We start from the raw sequence: 23,009 nt of genomic DNA, 5'->3' as shown, positions 1-23,009 counted from the left end.
TCTTATAGGGGTCAAAGCTGTTAGGTAATTAAAAATTCCACCTGTCCTAACAGCTCATAGGGGCAGGAATACCCCAGTTGTGCTGCTGTTTGGGCTAAGGGAAAACAGATTATCATTCATAATCTTTCATTAGACGTGCCCCGACATTCGTTTCGCATTCTCTGGCCTCATCATATATATTATGTATATCACTTGTGTATATATGCACTTTCCTACTTGGACTTCTAAACCCTTTTAACTATTGATTGTTTTGAACGCCATTTTTTCCACACGCATGGTCTTTTGGATGTGTTTTTCCTCCCTCCTCTTGTTGCTATGTGTGTCTGTGTTTTAATCACTTTAATAACATTTTGATATATTGTTTCTATATTCTTTTGGTAGCCTCGCCTTATTTTGGCAATGTTTTTGTCTTATCCCAACAGAACCCACATTTAGGACCTAACATTAAGGTTCTTATTTTGTACCAGTAAGTTCAGGCCTCTGACTACATTACTAGTTGTCCTGTCCTGATATAGATCGTCTTATCTGGACGTCTCTTCTAAGAATCCAAAGTGAAATAAGTCTCAGAGCCCAAACCACAGGAACACAATCCATGACTGCTTAACTATGGCCACTTATGTGGAATAATACTGTAGGACGCCATAAATCTTACTGTATTACACCCCATACACACAATACAATCCAAACCACATCTGCTGGATTTCCCAGCCTGAACTCACCGCGGATCTGTTGTCCCATACAGTATGTAGTAGGGTCTGTGGAGTCACAAGGAAGCGGGGACTCCTAGCGTCATAGATCACTAAGATATGGGGAGTCCTGGTGTGTGGACAGAGTTCGGGCTGGGAAATGTGACTGATGTACAGAACAGATTTTCTAGTCCGGATTCCATAGTGTGATTGGGGTCTAAGGTGAGGTTTACACAGTGACATTTGTAGAAGCTGCTTCAGGAATTCAGAAGAAGAATTTTTCCGCTTTACCAAATCAGCCCCTGAATCTCCATCAGATTCCTTACTGGCCAGGCCGGATTTTCCACCTCCCATTTATTTCCATAGAGCTCTGAGGTGGAATCTGCCTGAAGATCGAGCAGGAGGATTATTTTTCCGCCCCCTGAAATAATCTGCTATATAATTCTGGTAAATTCTTTCCCTTCACGAGGACTGACAGCCGGTGAGGAAGAAATTTGCCTCGTTCACATCGATGTCAAGTCCATATTCCTGCTGTCCGTTCTATTCTATACTACATTTATTACCCCCTATAGCGGTATCACATTTATATTCAGGTATTATTAGTATTTTACCTGAATCGGGGAACAACAAATAGTCTAAACAATGTCTGAATAGAATCAGTGACCCTTCTGTGCTTTATATAGTGGTGACTCCTCACCTGGGCGGGTCCCTGTAGGAATGTCCTCCTCACACTCCTCATCGCCACTCACATAGGGCTCTTCCTTTATTCTCATAGATATAGCATTCATGTCACTCACATCTTTATCCTGATGGAAAATCTGGGAAACAAATAATGTAAAAGTCACCGGACAAATGGGGAAGTCACAGAGAATGTTCTAGATCATTAATCCGCATGAAGATGAAAGATGTCCTGACAGTAGCTGCAGGTCTGTGAGAAGCCGGATAAACATATTAGATGGCGGCTCAATGACACACGCCCATGTATATAACCATATAATACTGCTGGATACAACAAGACTGACCACAAGGACTTCACAGCCCGTCTACACATCATAGGGAATATCTCCATCTACCTGATCATCATCCTGTGGAAGAAGAGGACTGGGACATCTCTCCGGTGTTGTCCTCTTACTGGATCTACCTGTAGGAAACACAGACAGGGACTGAATTCATTCTGTACATACAAATAATGGAAGTCCATGTGTATATAGTCATGTCTATTACCTGCTGATGTGAGGGGCTGCTGGTCCTCCATCATCACCTCCTTGTACAGATCCTTGTGTCCTTCTAAATACTCCCACTCCTCCATGGAGAAATAGACAGCGACATCCTGACACCTTATAGGAACCTGACAACACAATGATACAGTCATCACCCCGACCCCTCCAGTTACTGTATAATGTCCCAGCATTCCCAGCAGTGTCACCTCTCCAGTCAGCAGCTCCAGCATCTTGTTGGTGAGTTCTAGGATCTTCTGTCCATTGATCTTCTCCTGTATCAGGGGGTGAGGTGGAGGCCCCAGGATTGGGCTCAGGGTTCCTCTATATCCATCATACACAGGAGCCTGACAGCGCCCACTAGAGGTCTTCTTCACTACTGTGTAATCCTGGTTATGGGGAGACACATTAATAAATCTCACTACATACATGTCCAGAGTCCATCACCTCTCCAGTCATATCATCTGTTATTACTATAGATAAGAATGATGTCATGATGACATCATCAGAATCTCTCACCTCTCCAGTAAGCTGGTAGATGATCTCTAGGGTGAGATTTAATAGACTTTCCGCCATCTTGTTCCTGTCTCTTTCCATCCTTGATGGATCAATCAGGAATATTCTCTTGTATAGAAGATACTGAGAGGATTCTATATTGTAGGAACCTGAATGGAGAGAAGATGAGACAATGTAATCACTACAGTCATGGCCAAAAGTTTTGAGAATGACACAAATCTTCTCTTGTCACATGATCTGCTCCCTCTGGTTTTTCTGTGTGTTTGTAAGATGTTTTTATCACATACAGAAATAGAATTGCAATCATATCATGAGTAATAAAAGCTTATAGTGACAGTTAGAATGAGTTAATGCAGTGTTGCAATATTTGCAGTGTTGCCCCTTCTTCTTCAGGACCTCTGTATTTCTCCCTGGCATGCTCTCAATCAACTTCTGGACCAAATCCTGACTGATAGCCGTCCATTCTTGCACAATCAATGCTTGCATTTTGTCAGAATTTGTAGGTTTTTGTTTGTCCACCCGTCTCTTGATGATTGACCACAAGTTCTCAATGGGATTAAGATCTGGGGAGTTTCCAGGCCATGGACCCAAAATCTCTGTTTTGTTCCCTGAGCCATTTAGTTATCACCTTTGCTTTATGGCAAGGTGCTCCATCATGCTGGAAAAGACATTGTTGATCGCCAAACTTCTCTTGGACAGTTGGGAGAAGTTGATTGTCACGGGATGTTTAGAGTCTATACTATAGGCAATGTGTAATATATATTTGGTGTGAAATGTATTCTCTAACCTGTTGTATACATCAATGTGTAATTGGCTGATTGGGGTCTAGTGTGTTAGCACATTGTATGCAAATGCCTCTAACTAGTGAGGACCAGTGAGGACAATGGGTGGAGATTATCTGATTGGTGTCTCCAAGAAGATGTTGGACGGTGCATTGTCCAAAGGGACAGGGAGTCTGCTCTCCTTGGCATAAGTGAGGGGGGGAAGGATCTGTGACTCAGCCCTTCCCACCCACAGATATAGGATGTAACAGTCTTAGTATATAGTATGTAGCTGGCAGTTAGTATGCGTTAGCCGGCCTGTGCACAGCTCTGCAGAGAGCCAGGATTTTAGTTAAAGGACCAAGGAACCAAAGCTATCATTGGATTGTGACTTCCGTGGACTTATTGTTATTACGGTTGATGTGACCGCAGCCGGCTATTAACTTTGTGGAATACAATAAATTGCTGCTGTCTCCCGTCCTCTTATGTCCCTGTTGATTCAAGAGATCTTCCGGAGGAAAGACGTATACTTTTGCTCCGTGACAACTGGTGGCAGCGATGGGATCAACAGCGGACAGTGAGATGGACTACAACCGCCCAGCGATTAATGGAGCCACAACCTCAGAATATAGGAACTGGACTATGGCAAGTCTACAAGTAAGGGCCCGGGAACTAAACCTGAGTTACCAGGGAAGAACGAAAGAGCAACTGATCGAGGCACTGGAGGAGATGACCCTGCAAAGCGACCATGAGGAGGGCTTCCCCCAGGAGACTGGAGAGATACAGGAGTGGCAGGTACAGACCCAAAAGAGCAGATGGGTTGTTTTGTATGAGGAGGAATTGGCAGTGCTGGGGCTAGGAGCAACTGCAGAGCAAAGGAGTAGAGCGTTACAGAGGGCTCAGGAAAACGAGAAGGAGGAACAGAGAATAGCGCATGAAAAGGAAAAAATGGCGCATGAAATGCAAATGGCTGAGATAACTAAGAGGAATTATAATCAAACGCCGACACCTAGCCCAACAGTGAGAGAACCACCATATGTGTCCCATAAACACTTCAAGACCTTTGATGAAGCGGCTGGGGATGTTGATGGATATTTTCAGGACTTCGAACACCAGTGCCGCCTGATGGAAGTCCCAGAGAAGGATTGGGTCTGGTATCTGGTGGGGCACCTACGAGATGGAGCTGCAGAAGCTCTCAGAGCCATGGACCCTAGCGGTCAGCGGGACTATGAGGCCATTAAAAGAGCGGTGCAGAAGTATTATGCAGTCACTCCAGAGACCTACCGAGTTCAGTTCCGCTCTTTGTCTTACAATGGGGGAAGCTCCTTCCACATGTTCGCCCACAAGTTGAAGCAAGCATGCAAGCGCTGGCTAGAAGGAGAGGGGGCTGTCACAGTCGATAAGGTCCTCCAAGTCATACTTAAGGAACAGTTCTTTTCCCAGTGCCCTGCTGAGATCCGTTAGTGGGTGCTGGAACGGAACCCAGCCAGTTGAGCAAGCTGCTTCTCTTGCAGAAGAGGGCCTGACCATCAAGCCGCAGTGGAAGAGGTTGTTTGCAGAGGAGCAGAAAACTACCACAGTTTCCCAGACACCCTTCAGCCAGCCACCCACCTTTCGTGTCCGGCCTCCGGATTACACTTCACCCTCTACCCCTGCCCATCGGCCTCCAGCTATGAACAACCCTGTCCCTAGACAACGACCTACTGGAAGAACTCTAGAGCGCAGATGTTTTGGGTGCGGGCGGCTTGGACATTGGCAAGGTAGCTGCCCTGCTAACTTGGGGGCACGGGCCACAGTGGCATCCCGGCCTATTCACTACCTGGGAACCACCCCTAAGACAGAAAGTTTGGCCCCATTTCCAGATGACTCCATGAATGACCCATCTGTTCCACCTCCAGGGGTCTATGGGATTCAGCCCTCTGTCACGCATCCCGCAAACCCTCAGCGGAAGCACTTGCAGGAGGTCCTCCTGGATGGCCGAACAGCTGTTGTATTCCGGGACTCGGGAGCTTTCCTAACGGTAGCGGACCCCCGAGTGGTTCGACCGGAGGCCCTAGAGGAGGGCCCTGGCCTTTACATCGAGTTGGCAGGGGGTACTCGGAGACGTATTCCTAACGCTACCGTGGAACTTGACTATGGTTATGGACCAAGACGATGCGCAATTGGTGTGATGAGCGGGCTGCCGGCCGATGTTCTGTTAGACAACGATGTTGGAAATCTACACTGCCACTTTGTGGGAGCAGTGATCCGAAGCCAAGATGGTTCGACCGGATTTTCTGCCAGATGCCAGCCCAGCGGCCTCAACTTTCCAACTGGTGTGTGACTTTTCCCTCGGGGCTAATAATCCTGTGATTTGGGACAAAGCACAGTTTAGGAGGGAGGTAGAGACGGACCCTACATTGGATAGTTTCCGAGCACGGGCTGAGATTGGACAGATAGGAGAAGGTGGTGAGAAGATTATTAAGGAAGATGGACTCCTCTACCGGGTTACAGAGGCTTGCTCTCCAGATAAACCTTGGACTTATTGTAGACAGCTTGTTGTTCCCCAGCGATACCGGGCCTCCCTACTCCACCTTGCCCATGACATTCCCATGGCTGGCCATCAAGGGAAAACTCGCACAGAACGGAGGCTTACTCACTTGTTTTATTGGCCTGGGATCTCTCAGGCTGTTGCGCAGTTCTGTCGGACTTGTGATGTATGTCAGCGTAGAGGCCGACCAGGGGACCACCCAAGAGCCCCCTTACAGCCTTTGCCCGTCATCGATGAACCCTTCCAACGAGTGGCTGTTGATATCATCGGGCCTTTGGCTAGACCTAGTAAATCTGGGAAACAATATATATTGACAGTAGTCGACTATGCCACCCGATACCCGGAAGCTGTGGCCCTATCCCGTATCTCCGCCGCCAAAGTAGCCGAGGCCTTTGTGACTGTCTTCACCAGAGTTGGATTCCCAAGTGAGATCTTGTCAGACCAGGGTACCCAATTTATGTCCGAACTGGTACAGTGTCTATGGCATACCTGCGGGGTGCGGGCAATCAGGACACCCCATACCACCAATGGACTATGTGAGCGTTTTAATGGTACTCTAAAGAACATGTTAAAAGCCTTTACTGAGACTGATCCAGACTGGGAAAGGTACCTACCACATCTCCTGTTTGCATATCGGGAAGTGCCCCAGGAATCTACTGGATTTTCCCCCTTTGAACTGCTATATGGCAGGAAAGTTCGTGGTCCATTAACCTTAGTCAAGGAGCACTGGGAGGGGCCAGTGGAGGATACCGGAATTCCTGTTGTCCCTTATGTTCTGAAGCTTCGGGACACGCTGGCCCGGTTGGCCCATTTTGCTAAAGAGCAGGTCCAGAGGGCGCAGACTCGACAAAAGACTTGGTACGACCGCAAATCACGCTATCGGGAATTTATTGAGGGGCAACAAGTTCTTATGATTGTCCCACATCCCCAAAATAAGCTACAGACCACCTGGGAAGGGCCTTTTAGAGTCCTGCGAAAGCTCAATGACACCAACTACCTCTTATCACTGGATGAGCAGGGGCTCCGACAAAAGACTGTCCATATTAATATGATTAAGGAGTATCAGGATCGGGCTCCACCTATGATTGCCATGTGCCAACTTGCCTCTGAGGAGCGCTCAGACGGAGACTCCCTCCCGGATCTCCTAGAAACGGCCCAACGCACCACCACTGTAGAAGATGTCCCTCTAAAGGACCACCTGGACCCAGCACAGCAAGAGGGAGTGTCCAATATACTTCATCAGCACAGTGCCGCGTTCTCCTCCCGACCAGGGCAAACCAGGCTGACCCAACACAATGTGGACACCCCCGGTGTCCCGCCAATGCAACAAGCACCTTACCAGGTCCCTGAATCTGTCAAAAACACCATGTGCAAAGAGCTGGAGGATATGCTAGCCCTAGGGGTTATCCAAGCCTCGCACAGTCCCTGGGCCTCTCCAGTGGTGCTTGTATCCAAAAAGGATGGCAGTACGAGATTTTGTGTGGACTACAGGCGACTGAATGACCATACTATGAGTGACCCCCTACCCTATGCCACGCATTGATGAGCTTCTGGACAAACTCGCTGCGGTTAAGTATGTCACCACCTTGGATCTCAGCAAGGGGTACTGGCAGATTCCCCTGACCGCTGCAGGGAGGGAAAGGTCAGCGTTCATAACCCCTTTCGGACTGTTTGAATTCCTAAGCATGCCTTTTGGAATGAAGAATGCCCCAGCAACTTTCCAGAGGATGGTGGACCAGCTACTTCAGGGATGCCGAGACTTTGCCTGTGCTTACTTGGATGATATCGCCATCTTTAGCCACACGTGGGAGGACCACTTGCATCATGTTGAGGCTGTTCTAGATCAGATACAGGAGGCCGGCCTGACAATTAGACCAGACAAATGCCAGATAGGTCTGGGCGAGGTGCAATACTTGGGGCATAGAGTGGGAGGGGGAAAACTGCGACCAGAGCCCGCTAAGATACAGGCCATTAGAGACTGGCCCATTCCACAGACCAAGAAACAGGTCATGGCTAGGGTTGAGCCGATGCTAACTTTTCAGGATCGATTTTAAAATCCGATTTCCGATCATTTTTCATTCAAACCCGATCTCGATCCCAATTCCGATCTCAGTGCAAGTCAATGGGATTTTTTTTATTAATCGGAGATCGGATTTTAAAAGAAATCCTATTCACTATACAGCATGGAATCTAACAATTGTTAGAATCCATGCTGTGTAGTGAATCACTAAGTAGCCAGAGGATTTTCTTTTTAATCCTCTGGCTACTTAGTCCCCCCTGGTGTCCACTTACCTCCAGAGATGGCTGGTCCACTGCCGTCTTCTCAGCCTTGCTGCCCCCTCCCTGCCAGGTTAGGAGAGTGTGGGCGGGTACTGGGAGGGGAGACGTCAGGTCACCCCGCCCTGTACCCGCCCACACTCTCCTAACCTGGCAGGGAGGGGGCAGCGAGGCGGAGAAGACGGCAGCTGGACCGGCAGCGAAGCAGCGGACCAGCCATCTCTGGAGGTAAGTAGCTTTAGTCTCCCATTAGAATGAATGGAGGCAGCCAGCGCGGAGGGGGTTAAGGCTGTGTGCCGGCTGCTTCCATTCATTCGTATAGAACCGCAGAGGAGCCTTCACACTGAGTATACACTATATACTCAGTGTGAAGGCACTGTGGGAAAAGATCACCGATCTCGATCCCACATAAACAGATCGTGTTCGGAATTCAGAGAGAACCCAAACAACGAAAACCTCAAACCCAGATATAGTCCTGATCATAGACTCCAAAAGCAAGTACATTAATACAAGAAAGCTATTCCCACGGCAAAGAGTCAAGAAAATCCACAGCCCAACCATTGAAAAATCCAATACTGTCATTTGCAAGCCTTTCTTCACTACCCCGAAACACATTGTCATACACACAGGCACAGAAGATCTCTCTGACCAGCCCCAACAGACAGCGGGCCAACTGGTCCAACTAGCAGAGAAATCAAAGCAACAATTCCCAGACTGTAGTATCATCCTGTCATCTCTGCTCCCACGAGAAGACATCTCTGAAGCTACCATCATGGGGATCAACATAGAGCTGGCGACCAGAATCAGGCAAACACCAGGCATCACCCTGGCACAACACCCCTCCATAGATAAGCGTCACCTATATGATGACAAACACAACAATAAACATGGCGTCAGCCTCCTAGCGAAGGAATTCAAAGACTTAGTGCTCAACAGAGCCCCCGGGCCTAGACACCAAACAAGACAAAGAGTCATGGAAATAACACCCGACAACCGCCAATATCCAAGACAGAACCCCCCAAAGATGCCACCTATCAAGAAAAAGCCAACCAGAGCAACCCAGAGCACCGACATAGAGACAATAAAGAGAATAGAGCATGCGGTCACTACAATGGCCACAACAGCAATGCACATAAACCAATACCTGGCCACACTGCAACCAACCAAGAACCCAGCCCGTCCTCTGCAGGACAGCTCATTACAAGGTTTACACACCGAAGATGAAATCACTAACTATCAGTAGTTGGAACATACAAGGGCTGAACGCCTCAGCCTATAGATCTAACCCAAAAGATCCAGACTTCATAGACAGACTAAAAAACATAGACATTCAAATCCTCCTAGAGACATGGACCCGGGCAGATGACGAGTCCCTAACACTCATGGGCTACAAGGAACTCTCAGTGCCCGCCCAGAAAAATAAGACCACCAAACATGGCCGCCACTCAGGAGGCATACGAATATGGTACAAGGAGGAGCTCAAAGAACACGTAAAAGCTACCAAACGTGGAACTAATCACATATGGATAAAAATAAGCAGCTCCATCCTCAGCGGCCAGCAGGACATCTATCTCTGTGCAGTATATATGCCCCCACCAGGGTCCCCCTACCACCACCCCGACACTTACGAGGTCCTACAAAGGGAAGCCGTCCATTTCCAACCCAAAGGCAGAGTACTAATATGCGGAGACCTGAATGCAAGGACAGGCACAGAGATAGACTACCTGCCCCCTGACGACAACCCACATACGCACGGTAGTGAGATCCACCACCCAGAACCCACACAGACAAGAAGAAACAGCCAAGACAGAATTGTCAACAAGAGTGGGAGACAACTGCTGAACATGTGCCGAAGCCTAGGACTGTACATCAAAATCAAAAATCAAAAAAATGCTTTATTGGCACGTCCGAATAGGTATTTGGCATTGCCAAAGCTAGTAAAGTGGGTGTGGGGGGGGGGGAGTTGGGTTGGGTTGATGGTGGGTATGGGGGGGGGGGTTCGGTTATAACAGTCCATGGAGTCTCATCTTCCTCTTCGTTGGTGACTGCTATATGGGGAGGTGGGGGTGGGTGGGGGTGGGTGGGGCGGGTGTTTTGGGATAAATATAACAGTCCATGGAGTCTCATCTTCCTCTTGTTTGGTGACAGCTGGACACGTATTGGGCAGCGATCTCCACAGTGGCCTCTTCTTCTCCCAGTAGGATGTAGAGTTTCCTCTTCTCGTCTGCAGATATGAAGTCTGGGATGTGGGCAGAGAGTCTTTGGTAGTAGACGGCCCTCACAGCTGAGTATTTGGTGCAGTGTAGCAGGAAGTGGGTCTCGTCTTCTAGGACCCCCTGGTCACAGTGCTGGCACAGTCTCTTCTCCCGTGGCTTGTACGTCTGTCTGTATCGCCCCGTCTCTATCTCTAGGTTGTGGGCGCTCAGTCTGTATCGGCTCAGGGTCTGTCTGTGCTTGGGGTGGAATATTCTCTCCAGGTAGGTGGCCATGGTGTAGTCCCTTTGTAGGGATTGGTACACGGTGAGTTTCTTGGAGTTATTTATTTCATTTCTCCATTCTTCAATGTACCGCTCTCTGTTTGCCTCTGTGGTCGCCTTTATTTCGGCCTTGGTTATCATCTGTTGGAGTTTTTGGTTTGGTGGTTGGCTGCTGTTTGGTTGTTGAATGTCTGGTTTGCTCAGGTGGCTTAGCCATGCTTGGTGGTGGTAGGAGTCAGGCTTGCTCCCCTGGATGTGTGCCTGGAAAGCTAGCGCCCTCTTCTGTACGGTGAACCATAGGGGGAGTCTGCCTAGCTCTGCCCTGCAGGCTATGTTGGTGGTGTTGCGATGGACATGTAGCAGGTATTTGCAGAACTCCAGGTGGAAGTTCTCTGTTGGGCTGGAATCCCACCTTGACTGGTCTGGGTAGGTGGCTGGGCCCCAAACCTCACTGCCATAGAGAAGGATCGGGGAGATGACAGCGTCAAATATCTTCATCCAGACCCTCACCGGTGGTTTGAGGTGGTACAGTTGTCTTCTGATGGCGTAGAAGGTTCTGCAGGCTTTTGCTTTCAGGGTTTCTATTGCTGCTTTGAAGCTTCCTGATTGGCTGAGCTCCAGCCCCAGGTAGGTGTAGCTGTTGGTTTTCTCCAGTGTGGAGCCGTTCAGTGTGAATTGTGAGGTGGTGGAGGCTTTATTGTGGCCCTTCTTCTGGAATACCATGATTTTGGTCTTCTTCTGGTTGATGGGTAGGGCCCATGTGGTGCTGAATTTTTCCAGCACTGACAGGCTTACATAAACGTACATAATAAACGGACGTACCACAGGCGACTGCAGAGGACGCTTCACACTAAACTCTCAAGTGGGCAACAGCGTGGTGGACTATGCCATTACAGACGCAGACCTGTCAGACATTGAAGACTTCACAATCACACCTGACTCCCATCTATCAGACCACAACCAGATCCTACTATACATGAGAACCAGGAACAAAACACCCACACATGAGCCCCAACAGTCCGGCCTCTACAACCTACCAAGACATTTCACATGGGCCAACCACCAGGCCATAGAATATACCAACGCAATCAACATCACTGCAAGACACTGCTCACAAACTTCCATACAAACACCTATCAGCCAGACCAACAGGGAGTCACCAGAGCTGTGAAGGATCTCAAGTACATCCTACAGACCACAGCAGAACTAGCAGGCCTGAAACCAACCAAAGCAATAAGACAAACCAACAAACAGTCCCACAAATGGTTCGACAGCGACTGCAGAGCACTACAGTATCCCACCCCCCCATACCCACCACTCACCCACCTGAACCCAACTCCCCCCCCCCCTCACCGCCCACTTTACTAGCTTTGGCAATGCCAAATAACTATTCGGACGTGCCAATAAAGCTTATTTGATTTGATTAGTGTATGTACCAGTAGCTGTATATATATATAGTGTATGTACCGGTAGCTGTATATATATAGTGTATGTACCGGTAGCTGTATATATATATATATATAGTGTATGTACCAGTAGCTGTATATATATAGTGTATGTACCGGTAGCTGTATATATATATAGTGTATGTACCGGTAGCTGTATATATATAGTGTATGTACCGGTAGCTGTATATATATACATAGTGTATGTACCGGTAGCTGTATATATATTTAGTGTATGTAGCGGTAGCTGTATATATATATAGTGTATGTACCGGTAGCTGTATATATATATATATATATATATATATATATAGTGTATGTACCGGTAGCTGTATATATATATAGTGTATGTACCGGTAGCTGTATATATATTTAGTGTATGTACCGGTAGCTGTATACATATAGTGTATGTACCGGTAGCTGTATATATATTTAGTGTATGTACCGGTAGCTGTATATATATAGTGTATGTACCAGTAGCTGTATATATATATATATATATATATATATATATAGTGTATGTACCGGTAGCTGTATATATATATATATATATATATATATATATATATATACTGTATGTACCGGTAGCTGTATATATATATAGTGTATGTACCGGTAGCTGTATATATATATAGTGTATGTACCGGTAGCTGTATATATATATAGTGTATGTACCGGTAGCTGTATATATATAGTGTATGTACTTGTAGCTGTATATATATAGTGTATGTACCGGTAGCTGTATATATATATAGTGTATGTACCGGTAGCTGTATATATATATAGTGTATGTACCGGTAGCTGTATATATATAGTGTATGTACTTGTAGCTGTATATATATAGTGTATGTACCGGTAGCTGTATATATATATAGTGTATGTACCGGTAGCTGTATATATATATAGTGTATGTACCGGTAGCTGTATATATATAGTGTATGTACCGGTAGCTGTATATATATAGTGTATGTACCGGTAGCTGTATATATATATAGTGTATGTACTGGTAGCTGTATATAATCAAAATCAAATCAAATAAAAAAAAATGCTTTATTGGCACGTCCGAATAGGTATTTGGCATTGCCAAAGCTAGTAAAGTGGGTGGGTGGGTGGGTGGGGGGGGGGAGTTGGGTTGGGTGGGTGGTGGGTATGGGGGGGGGGGGTTCGGTTATAACAGTCCATGGAGTCTCATCTTCCTCTTCGTTGGTGACTGCTATATGGGGAGGTGGGGGTGGGGGTGGGTGGGGGTGGGTGGGGCGGGTGTTTTGGGATAAATATAACAGTCCATGGAGTCTCATCTTCCTCTTGTTTGGTGACAGCTGGACACGTATTGGGCAGCGATCTCCACAGCGTTGGGCTCAGGCTACAGCCTTGTCTGACCCCTCGGGCCTGTTGGAAGTATGCTGTCCTTTTCCCATTCACCTTCACACTGCACTGGTTTCCGGTGTAGGAGCTCTTGATGACGTCGTACGTTCTTCCTCCTATTCCACTCTCTAGGAGTTTTAGAAGTAGGCCTGGGTGCCATACTGAATCAAACGCCTTCTTAAAGTCCACGAAGCAGGCGAATATCTTGCCTCTTCTGGTGTTGTGGACGTGCGTCTTGATGAGGCTGTGCAGGGTGTAGATATGGTCTATGGTGCGGTGGTTTGGCATGAACCCTGCTTGGCTCTTGCTGAGGACCCCGTGTTGTGTGAGGAAGGTGAGGATTCTGTTATTGATGATGCTGTTGAACAGTTTCCCTAGCGTGCTGCTGACGCAGATCCCTCTGTAGTTGTTGGGGTCATATTGGTCTCCATTCTTGTAGATGGGGGTTATGAGCCCTTTGTTCCAGTCTTCGGGGAAGTGTCCAGCATTGAGCACGAGGGTGAATAGCTTTGCCAGTGCCGCGTGTATTGCTGGAGAGCTGTATTTGATCATCTCTGGTAGGATGCCGTCAGGGCCACTGGCCTTTTTGCTTTTCAGCAGGACAATTCTTTCCTGTATATCTTTTATGGTGATTGGCGAGTCCAGAGGGTTCTGGAAGTCTTTGATGACTTTCTCCATGTCCCTCAGTTTGGTGATTATCTGTTGCTGTTCTGGAGTTAGTTCTTCTTCTGGGATGTTTTTGTAGAGACCTCTGAAGTAGTTGAGCCAGATATTGCCATTTTGGATGTGGAGAGAGTTTTTCTTGGGCTTTGTGCCCATGTGGTGCCAGGTCTCCCAGAATGAGCTGTCCTGGAGGGAGTCCTCTAGTTGCTCTATTTTGTGGGAGAGGTACCTCTGTTTCTTCTCTCTGAGGGTGACCTTGTATTGCTTGCATAGATTGTTGTAGGCTTCCCTCAACTCTCTGTTGTTGGGGTCTCTGTGTTTCCGGTTGGAGGCTGCCCTTAGAGAACAGCGTATAGCCTTGCAGTCGCTGTCAAACCATTTGTGAGACTGTTTGTTAGTCGGTCTCTTGGGCTTTGTCTGTTTCAGGCCTGCTAGTTCTGCCGTGGTGTACAGGATGTTACTGAAGTCCTTCACTGCTCGGGTGACCCCTTGTTGGTCTGGCTGGTAGGAACTCATATAGAAGTTTGTGAGCAGTTCCTTGATTTCGGGTCGGTTAGCCGCATTGGTGTATTCGGTGGCCCGGTGACTGGCCCATTTGAAGAATGGTGGCAGGTTGTAGAGACCAATCTGGTGGGGCTGCTGTGTGAGTGGCTTGTCAGTGGATCTCATGTACAGCAGGATCTGGTTGTGGTCTGACAGGTGTGTCTCAGGGGTGACTATGAGAGTATCTATGTCTGACCGGTCTGCGTCTGTGATGACATAGTCCACCACGCTGTTGCCCACATGGGAGTTTAGTGTGAAGCGTCCCTGAGTGTCCCCTCTGGTACGCCCGTTCATTATGTACAGTCCCAGACTCTGGCACAGGTTCAGCAGCTGTCTCCCGCTCTTGTTGATGACTATGTCATAGCTATTTCTTCTTCTCTGTGCAGACTCCAGGTGGTGGACCTCGCCTACCGGGATGTGCAGGTTTCCATCAGAGGACAGGTAGTCTATCTCTGTTCCAGTCCTGGCGTTTAGGTCGCCGCAGATCAGCACTCTGCCTTGGGACTGGAACTGGGCAGATTCCCTTTGTAGGACCTCATAGATGTCTGGGTTGTGGTAGGTGGACTCAGATGGATAGATGGATACTGCACAGAGATAGATGTCGTGTTGGCCGTTGAGGATGGAGTTGCTTATTTTTATCCACATGTGGTTGTCACCACGTTTGATGGCTTTCACATGTTCTTTAAGCTCCTCCTTGTACCATATTAGTATGCCTCCTGAGTGGCGGCCTAGTTTGGTAGTCTTGCTTTTCCGGGCAGCGACAGAGAATTCCTTGTAGCCCATGGGTGTTAGGGATTCATCTTCTGCCCGGGTCCATGTCTCTAGGAGGATTTGGATGTCTATGTTTTTTAGTCTGTCTATAAATTCTGGATCGTTTGGTTTGGATCCAAAGGCTTAGGCGTTCAGCCCTTGGATATTCCAGCTACTGATAGTCAGTGGTGTCATCTTTGGTGGGTATACCTTGTAATGAGCTGTCCTGCAGAGGACGGGCTGGGTTCCTGATTGGTGGCCATGTTGTGGATCCCAGTCTGGAGCAGTGTGTTGCACAGGGTGCTAAACATGGTTCTTATCTCCTCCATGTCTGTGCTCTGTCTTGTTCTGTATGGCACAGGTGGCTTCCGCCCTGGCTTATAGTAGTCCCCATTTCCAGTTTTTTGGGGGAGACGTTGTGTTTGAGATATTTTCCAGCCAGGCAACCCCCCCATGGTTCTTTGTCTTGTATGTTGAGGGGGGTATGGTGTTTGGGTGTGACTCCTGGAAGGTGACTTCTCCACAGGTTTTTGTCTTGTTTGGTGTATGGGCCCGGGGTCTCTGTTGAGCACTATGTCTTTAAGTTCTTTGGCCAGGAGGCTGACTCCCTGTTTGTTGAGGTGTTTGTTATCATATAGGTGACGCTTGTCTATGGAGGGGTGTTGTGCCAGGGTGATACCTGGTGTTGATCGGATTTTGGATGCCAGCTCTGAATTGATATCTCTGATGATGTGTTCAGAGATGTCTCCTCGTGGGAGCAGAGATGACAGGATGATACTACAGTCTGGGAACTGTTGTTGTGCTTTCTCTGCTAGCTGGGTCAGCTGTCCCGCTATCTGTTGGTGCTGGCCCTGGGCCTCAAGGTTTTTTGTCCCTGTGTGTATGATGACGTGGTTGGGTTTGGTGAAATAAGGGTCGTTGATGACAGCGTTTGCTTTTTCGATTGTTAAACAGCGGATTTTGGTGACTCTTTTCCCTGGGAACAGTCTATTTGTGTCCAGGTATTTGCCATTGGAGTCTGTGATCAGGACAATATTTGGATCCGGTGGTCTCCTCGTCAAGACTTGTCTGCTGTTCGGTTGGGTTGTTGGGGTTTGTTCTGGTTCTGATCTTGGGATGGAGGGCAGCTCTGGTTCTGATCTTGGGATGGAGGGCAGCTCTGGTTCTGATCTTGGGATGGAGGGCAGCTCTGGTTCTGATCTTGGGTTGGGGGGTAGCTCTGGTTCTGTTCTTTGGGTGGGGAGCAGCTCTGATCTCTCCTGTGTTGTATTTCCTTCTGCTTTGTTGGGGTCCTGTCTGTTGTCTGTCCTTAGTTTCTCACCCCCCTCATTCTCTGACCCTCTCTCTTGGGTGAGGTGTTGTATCTGAGATTTCATGTCTGCTATCACTCTCCACAATTCTGCGTTTTGTTGGCGTAGTTTATGAAAATCACATTCTAGTTTCTGCAGGGCTTCACACCTCAGCCTGGTCGGCTCAGCCATGGTTTGCTTATTTGTGTTGTCACTGTGGTTCCTTTTAATTTGTTGTTTGAAGTATGTGAAATCTCTTTCTAGTTCAGATATATATAGTGTATGTACCGGTAGCTGTATATATATATATAGTGTATGTACCGGTAGCTGTATATATATACAGTCCTATGAAAAAGTTTGGGCACCCCTATTAATCTTAATCATTTTTTGTTCTAAATATTTTGGTGTTTGCAACAGCCATTTCAGTTTGATATATCTAATAACTGATGGACACAGTAATATTTCAGGATTGAAATGAGGTTTATTGTACTAACAGAAAATGTGCAATATGCATTAAACCAAAATTTGACCGGTGCAAAAGTATGGGCACCCTTATCATTTTATTGATTTGAATTCCCCTAACTACTTTTTACTGACTTACTGAAGCACAAAATTGGTTTTGTAACCTCAGTGAGCTTTGAACTTCATAGCCAGATGTATCCAATCATAAGAAAAGGTATTTAAGGTGGCCAATTGCAAGTTGATCTCCTATTTGAATCTCCTCTGAAGAGTGGCATCATGGGCTACTCAAAACAACTCTCAAATTATCTGAAAACAGATCATTCAACATAGTTGTTCAGGGGAAGGATACACAAAGTTGTCTCAGAGATTTAACCTGTCAGTTTCCACTGTGAGGAACATAGTAAGGAAATGGAAGACCACAGGGACAGTTCTTGTTAAGCCCAGAAGTGGCAGGCCAAGAAAAATATCAGAAAGGCAGAGAAGAAGAATGGTGAGAACAGTCAAGGACAATCCACAGACCACCTCCAAAGAGCTGCAGCATCATCTTGCTGCAGATGGTGTCAATGTGCATCAGTCAACAATAGAGCGCACTTTGCACAAATAGAAGCTGTATGGGAGAGTGATGAGAAAGAAGCCGTTTCTGCACGTACGCCACAAATAGAGTTGCCTGAGGTATGAAAAAGCACATTTGGACAAGGCAGCTTCATTTTGGAAACAAAAATTGAGTTGTTTGGTTATAAAAAAAGGCGTTATGCATGGCGTCCAAAAAGAAACAGCATTCCAAGAAAAACACATGCTACCCACTGTAACATTTGGTGGAGGTTCCATCATGCTTTGGGGCTGTGTGGCCAATGCCGGCACCGGGAATCTTGTTAAAGTTGAGAGTCGCATGGATTCCACTCAGTATCAGCAGATTCTTGAGAATAATGTTCAAGAATCAGTGACGAAGTTGAAGTTACGCCGGGGATGGATATTTCAGCAGGACAATGATCCAAAACACCGCTCCAAATCCTCAGGCATTCATGCAGAGGAACAATTACAATGTTCTGGAATGGCCATCCCAGTCCCCAGACCTGAATATCATTGAACATCTGTGGGATGATTTGAAGCGGGCTGTCCATGCTCGGCGACCATCTAACTTAACTGAACTTGAATTGTTTGTCCAAAATCCCTTCATCCAGGATCCAGGAACTGATTAAAAGCTACAGGAAGCGACTAGAGGCTGTTATCTTTGCAAAAGGAGGATGTACTAAATATTAATGTCACTTTTCTGTTGAGGTGCCCATACTTTTGCACCGGTCAAATTTTGGTTTAATGCATATTGCACATTTTCTGTTAGTACAATAAACCTCATTTCAATCCTGAAATATTACTGTGTCCATCAGTTATTAGATATATCAAACTGAAATGGCTGCTGCAAACACCAAAATATTTAGAACTAAAAATGATTAAGATTAATAGGGGTGCCCAAACTTTTTCATAGGACTGTATATAGTGTATGTACCGGTAGCTGTATATATATATATATATATATATATAGTGTATGTACCGGTAGCTGTATATATATAGCCACCTACCCAGACCAGTCAAGGTGGGATTCCAGCCCAACAGAGAACTTCCACCTGGAGTTCTGCAAATACCTGCTACATGTCCATCGCAACACCACCAACATAGCCTGCAGGGCAGAGCTAGGCAGACTCCCCCTATGGCTCACCATACAGAAGAGGGCGCTAGCTTTCCAGGCACACATCCAGGGGAGCAAGCCTGACTCCTACCACCACCAAGCATGGCTAAGCCACCTGAGCAAACCAGACATTCAACAACCAAACAGCAGCCAACCACCAAACCAAAAACTCCAACAGATGATAACCAAGGCCGAAATAAAGGCGACCACAGAGGCAAACAGAGAGCGGTACATTGAAGAATGGAGAAACGAAATAAATAACTCCAAGAAACTCACCGTGTACCAATCCCTACAAAGGGACTACACCATGGCCACCTACCTGGAGAGAATACGCCACCCCAAGCACAGACAGACCCTGAGCCGATACAGACTGAGCGCCCACAACCTAGAGATAGAGACGGGGCGATACAGGCAGACGTACAAGCCACGGGAGAAGAGACTGTGCCAGCACTGTGACCAGGGGGTCCTAGAAGACGAGACCCACTTCCTGCTACACTGCACCAAATACTCAGCTATGAGGGCCGTCTACTACCAAAGACTCTCTGCCCACATCCCAGACTTCAGATCTGCAGACAAGAGGAAACTCTACATCCTACTGGGAGAAGAAGAGGCCACTGTGGAGATCGCTGCCCAATACGTGTCCAGCTGTCACCAAACCAGAGGAAGATGAGACTCCATGGACTGTTATATTTATCCCAAAACACCCGCCCCACCCTATATATATATAGTGTATGTACCGGTAGCTGTATATATATATATATAGTGTATGTACCGGTAGCTGTATATATATATAGTGTATGTACCGGTAGCTGTATATATATAGTGTATGTACCGGTAGCTGTATATATATAGTGTATGTACCGGTAGCTGTATATATATATATATAGTGTATGTACCGGTAGCTGTATATATATATAGTGTATGTACCGGTAGCTGTATATATATAGTGTATGTACCGGTAGCTGTATATATATAGTGTATGTACCGGTAGCTGTATATATATATAGTGTATGTACCGGTAGCTGTATATATATATAGTGTATGTACCGGTAGCTGTATATATACACTCACCGGCCACTTTATTAGGTACACCATGCTAGTAACGGGTTGGACCCCCTTTTGCCTTCAGAACTGCCTCAATTCTTCGTGGCATAGATACAACAAGGTGCTGGAAGCATTCCTCAGAGATTTTGCTCCATATTGACATGATGGCATCACACAGTTGCAGTCGCAGATTTGTCGGCTGCACATCCATGATGCGAATCTCCCGTTCCACCACATCCCAAAGATGCTCCTCTATTGGATTGAGATCTGGTGACTGTGGAGGCCATTGGAGTACAGTGAACTCATTGTCATGTTCAAGAAACCAGTCTGAGATGATTCCAGCTTTATGACATGGCATTGCATTATCCTGCTGAAAGTAGCCATCAGATGTTGGGTACATTGTGGTCATAAAGGGATGGACATGGTCAGCAACAATACTCAGGTAGGCTTTGGCGTTGCAACGATGCTCAATTGGTACCAAGGGGCCCAAAGAGTGCCAAGAAAATATTCCCCACACCATGACACCACCACCACCAGCCTGAACCGTTACCGATACAAGGCAGGATGGATCCATGCTTTCATGTTGTTGACGCCAAATTCTGACCCTACCATCCGAATGTCGCAGCAGAAATCGAGACTCATCAGACCAGGCAACGTTTTTCCAATCTTCAATTGTCCAATTTCGATGAGCTTGTGCAAATTGTAGCCTCAGTTTCCTGTTCTTAGCTGAAAGGAGTGGCACCCGGTGTGGTCTTCTGCTGCTGTAGCCCATCTGTAGCCTCAAAGTTGGACGTACTGTGCGGCGTTCAGAGATGCTCTTCTGGCTACCTTGGTTGTAACGGGTGGCTATTTGAGTCACTGTTGCCTTTCTATCAGCTCGAACCAGTCTGGCCATTCTCCTCTGACCTCCGGCATCAACAACGCATTTCCGCCCACAGAACTGCCGCTCACTGGATGTTTTTTCTTTTTCGGACCATTCTCTGTAAACCCTAGAGATGGTTGTGCGTGAAAATCCCAGTAGATCAGCAGTTTCTGAAATACTCAGACCAGCCCTTCTGGCACCAACAACCATGCCACGTTCAAAGGCACTCAAATCACCTTTCTTCCCCATACTGATGCTCGGTTTGAACTGCAGGAGATTGTCTTGACCATGTCTACATGCCTAAATGCACTGAGTTGCCGCCATGTGATTGGCTGATTAAAAATTAAGTGTTAACGAGCAGTTGGACAGGTGTACCTAATAAAGTGGCTGGTGAGTGTATATATAGTGAATGTACCGGTAGCTGTGTATATATAGTGTATGTACCAGTAGCTGTATATATATAGTGTATGTACCAGTAGCTGTATATATATAGTGTATGTACCAGTAGCTGTATATATATAGTGTATGTACCGGTAGCTATATATATATAGTGTATATACCGGTAGCTGTATATATATATAGTGTATGTACCGGTAGCTGTATATATATAGTGTATGTACCGGTAGCTGTATATATATATAGTGTATGTACCGGTAGCTGTATATATATATAGTGTATGTACCGGTAGCTGTATATATATATATATAGTGTATGTACCGGTAGCTGTATATATATATATAGTGTATGTACCGGTAGCTGTATATATATATAGTGTATGTACCGGTAGCTGTATATATATAGTGTATGTACCGGTAGCTGTATATATATATATATATTTATATAGTGTATGTACCGGTAGCTGTATATATATATATAGTGTATGTACCGGTAGCTGTATATATATAGTGTATGTACCGGTAGCTGTATATATATATATATATATATATAGTGTATGTACCGGTAGCTGTATATATATATAGTGTATGTACCGGTAGCTGTATATATATATAGTGTATGTACCGGTAGCTGTATATATATATAGTGTATGTACCGGTAGCTGTATATATATATATAGTGTATGTACCGGTAGCTGTATATATATATATATATAGTGTATGTACCGGTAGCTGTATATATATATAGTGTATGTACCGGTAGCTGTATATATATAGTGTATGTACCGGTAGCTGTATATATATATATAGTGTATGTACCGGTAGCTGTATATATATATATATAGTGTATGTACCGGTAGCTGTATATATATAGTGTATGTACCGGTAGCTGTATATATATATATATATATATATAGTGTATGTACTGGTAGCTGTATATATATATATATATATATATAGTGTATGTACCGGTAGCTGTATATATATATAGTGTATGTACCGGTAGCTGTATATATATATATAGTGTATGTACCGGTAGCTGTATATATATATATATAGTGTATGTACCGGTAGCTGTATATATATATATATAGTGTATGTACCGGTAGCTGTATATATATATATATAGTGTATGTACCGGTAGCTGTATATATATATATAGTGTATGTACCGGTAGCTGTATATATATATATATAGTGTATGTACCGGTAGCTGTATATATATATAGTGTATGTACCGGTAGCTGTATATATATAGTGTATGTACCGGTAGCTGTATACAGTCTATGGAGCTCTGTATTGGGGTCTCTGCGCCCCCTCCCCATACACTAGAATATACCTGAGCCATGTGATACTGAGGGGCTGCAGAGGAGACATCACTAGGAATTACCTGCACATGCGCACAAGGCCTTTATGGTCCAGAACTGTCCGGAGGTAAAGGGGTTAATAATAATCCTGCCGGGACCGCTGCATAGTAACCGTGGTTACAGGACCTGTGATGATGTCACATGTGGGAGGAGTCAACAAGTCACATGATCAGGTCCTGCTGTTATTGCTGAATATACTAGTAAGTTAAAGGACCTTTAATGACGTCACAGTCACATGTATATAGCGGAGCCGTCAGTGTGTGACCCCTGCACACAGTATTATGTGCCATAGTGACCCCTGCACACAGTATTATCCCCCATAGTGGCCCCTGCACACAGTATTATGTCCTATAGTGGCCCCTGCACACAGTATTATGTCCCATAGTGTCCCCTGCACACAGTATTATGTCCCATAGTGTCCCCTGCACACAGTATTATGTCCCATAGTGGCCCCTGCACACAGTATTATCCCCCATAGTAGCCCCTGCACACAGTATTATGTCCCATAGTGGCCCCTGCACACAGTATTATGTCCCATAGTGGCCCCTGCACACAGTATTATGTCCCATAGTGTCCCCTGCACACAGTATTATCCCCTATAGTGGCCCCTGCACACAGTATTATGCCCCATAGTGGCCCCTGCACACAGTATTATGTCCCATAGTGTCCCCTGCACA

General features: G+C 46.1%; 2 protein-coding genes and 1 pseudogene across 2 annotated transcripts in view; 1 reads left to right on the top strand and 2 right to left on the bottom strand.

The window, feature by feature from the left end:
• The window catches only part of LOC142192831 (uncharacterized), a 319,569-nt pseudogene that overhangs the window by 9,273 nt on the left and 287,287 nt on the right, over positions 1-23,009 (bottom strand).
• Positions 1,730-22,424, bottom strand: LOC142196941 (gastrula zinc finger protein XlCGF66.1-like). The gene is made up of 5 exons (XM_075266918.1): positions 22,356-22,424; positions 2,423-2,568; positions 2,113-2,292; positions 1,911-2,034; positions 1,730-1,827 (listed from the first exon to the last, which is right to left on the bottom strand). Exons 2-5 carry the CDS (start codon positions 2,498-2,500, stop codon positions 1,730-1,732), a joined length of 480 nt encoding a protein of 159 aa, XP_075123019.1. The 5' UTR covers positions 2,501-2,568; positions 22,356-22,424.
• The window catches only part of LOC142196919 (uncharacterized), a 106,000-nt gene continuing 90,386 nt past the window's right edge, over positions 7,396-23,009 (top strand). The window contains exon 1 of the mRNA XM_075266901.1: positions 7,396-7,603. Within this exon, the coding sequence (XP_075123002.1) occupies positions 7,396-7,603 (208 nt within the window). The remainder of the gene's footprint in view (positions 7,604-23,009) is intronic.

Source organism: Leptodactylus fuscus, chromosome 1, assembly GCF_031893055.1.
Source record: "Leptodactylus fuscus isolate aLepFus1 chromosome 1, aLepFus1.hap2, whole genome shotgun sequence".
Taxonomy (NCBI): Eukaryota; Metazoa; Chordata; class Amphibia; order Anura; family Leptodactylidae; genus Leptodactylus; species Leptodactylus fuscus.
This window is presented reverse-complemented; position numbering and strand designations above follow the sequence as displayed.

Bases quoted from the DNA above. Each gene is read 5' to 3' on its own strand.
- LOC142196941 (XM_075266918.1), bottom strand. From the start codon at position 2,500: ATGGAAAGAGACAGGAACAAGATGGCGGAAAGTCTATTAAATCTCACC. The intron at 2,035-2,112 runs GTGACACTGCTG...TTGTGTTGTCAG, and splicing joins TGGAGCTGCTGACTGGAGAG to GTTCCTATAAGGTGTCAGGA. The intron at 1,828-1,910 runs GTAATAGACATG...TGTTTCCTACAG, and splicing joins GCAGCCCCTCACATCAGCAG to GTAGATCCAGTAAGAGGACA.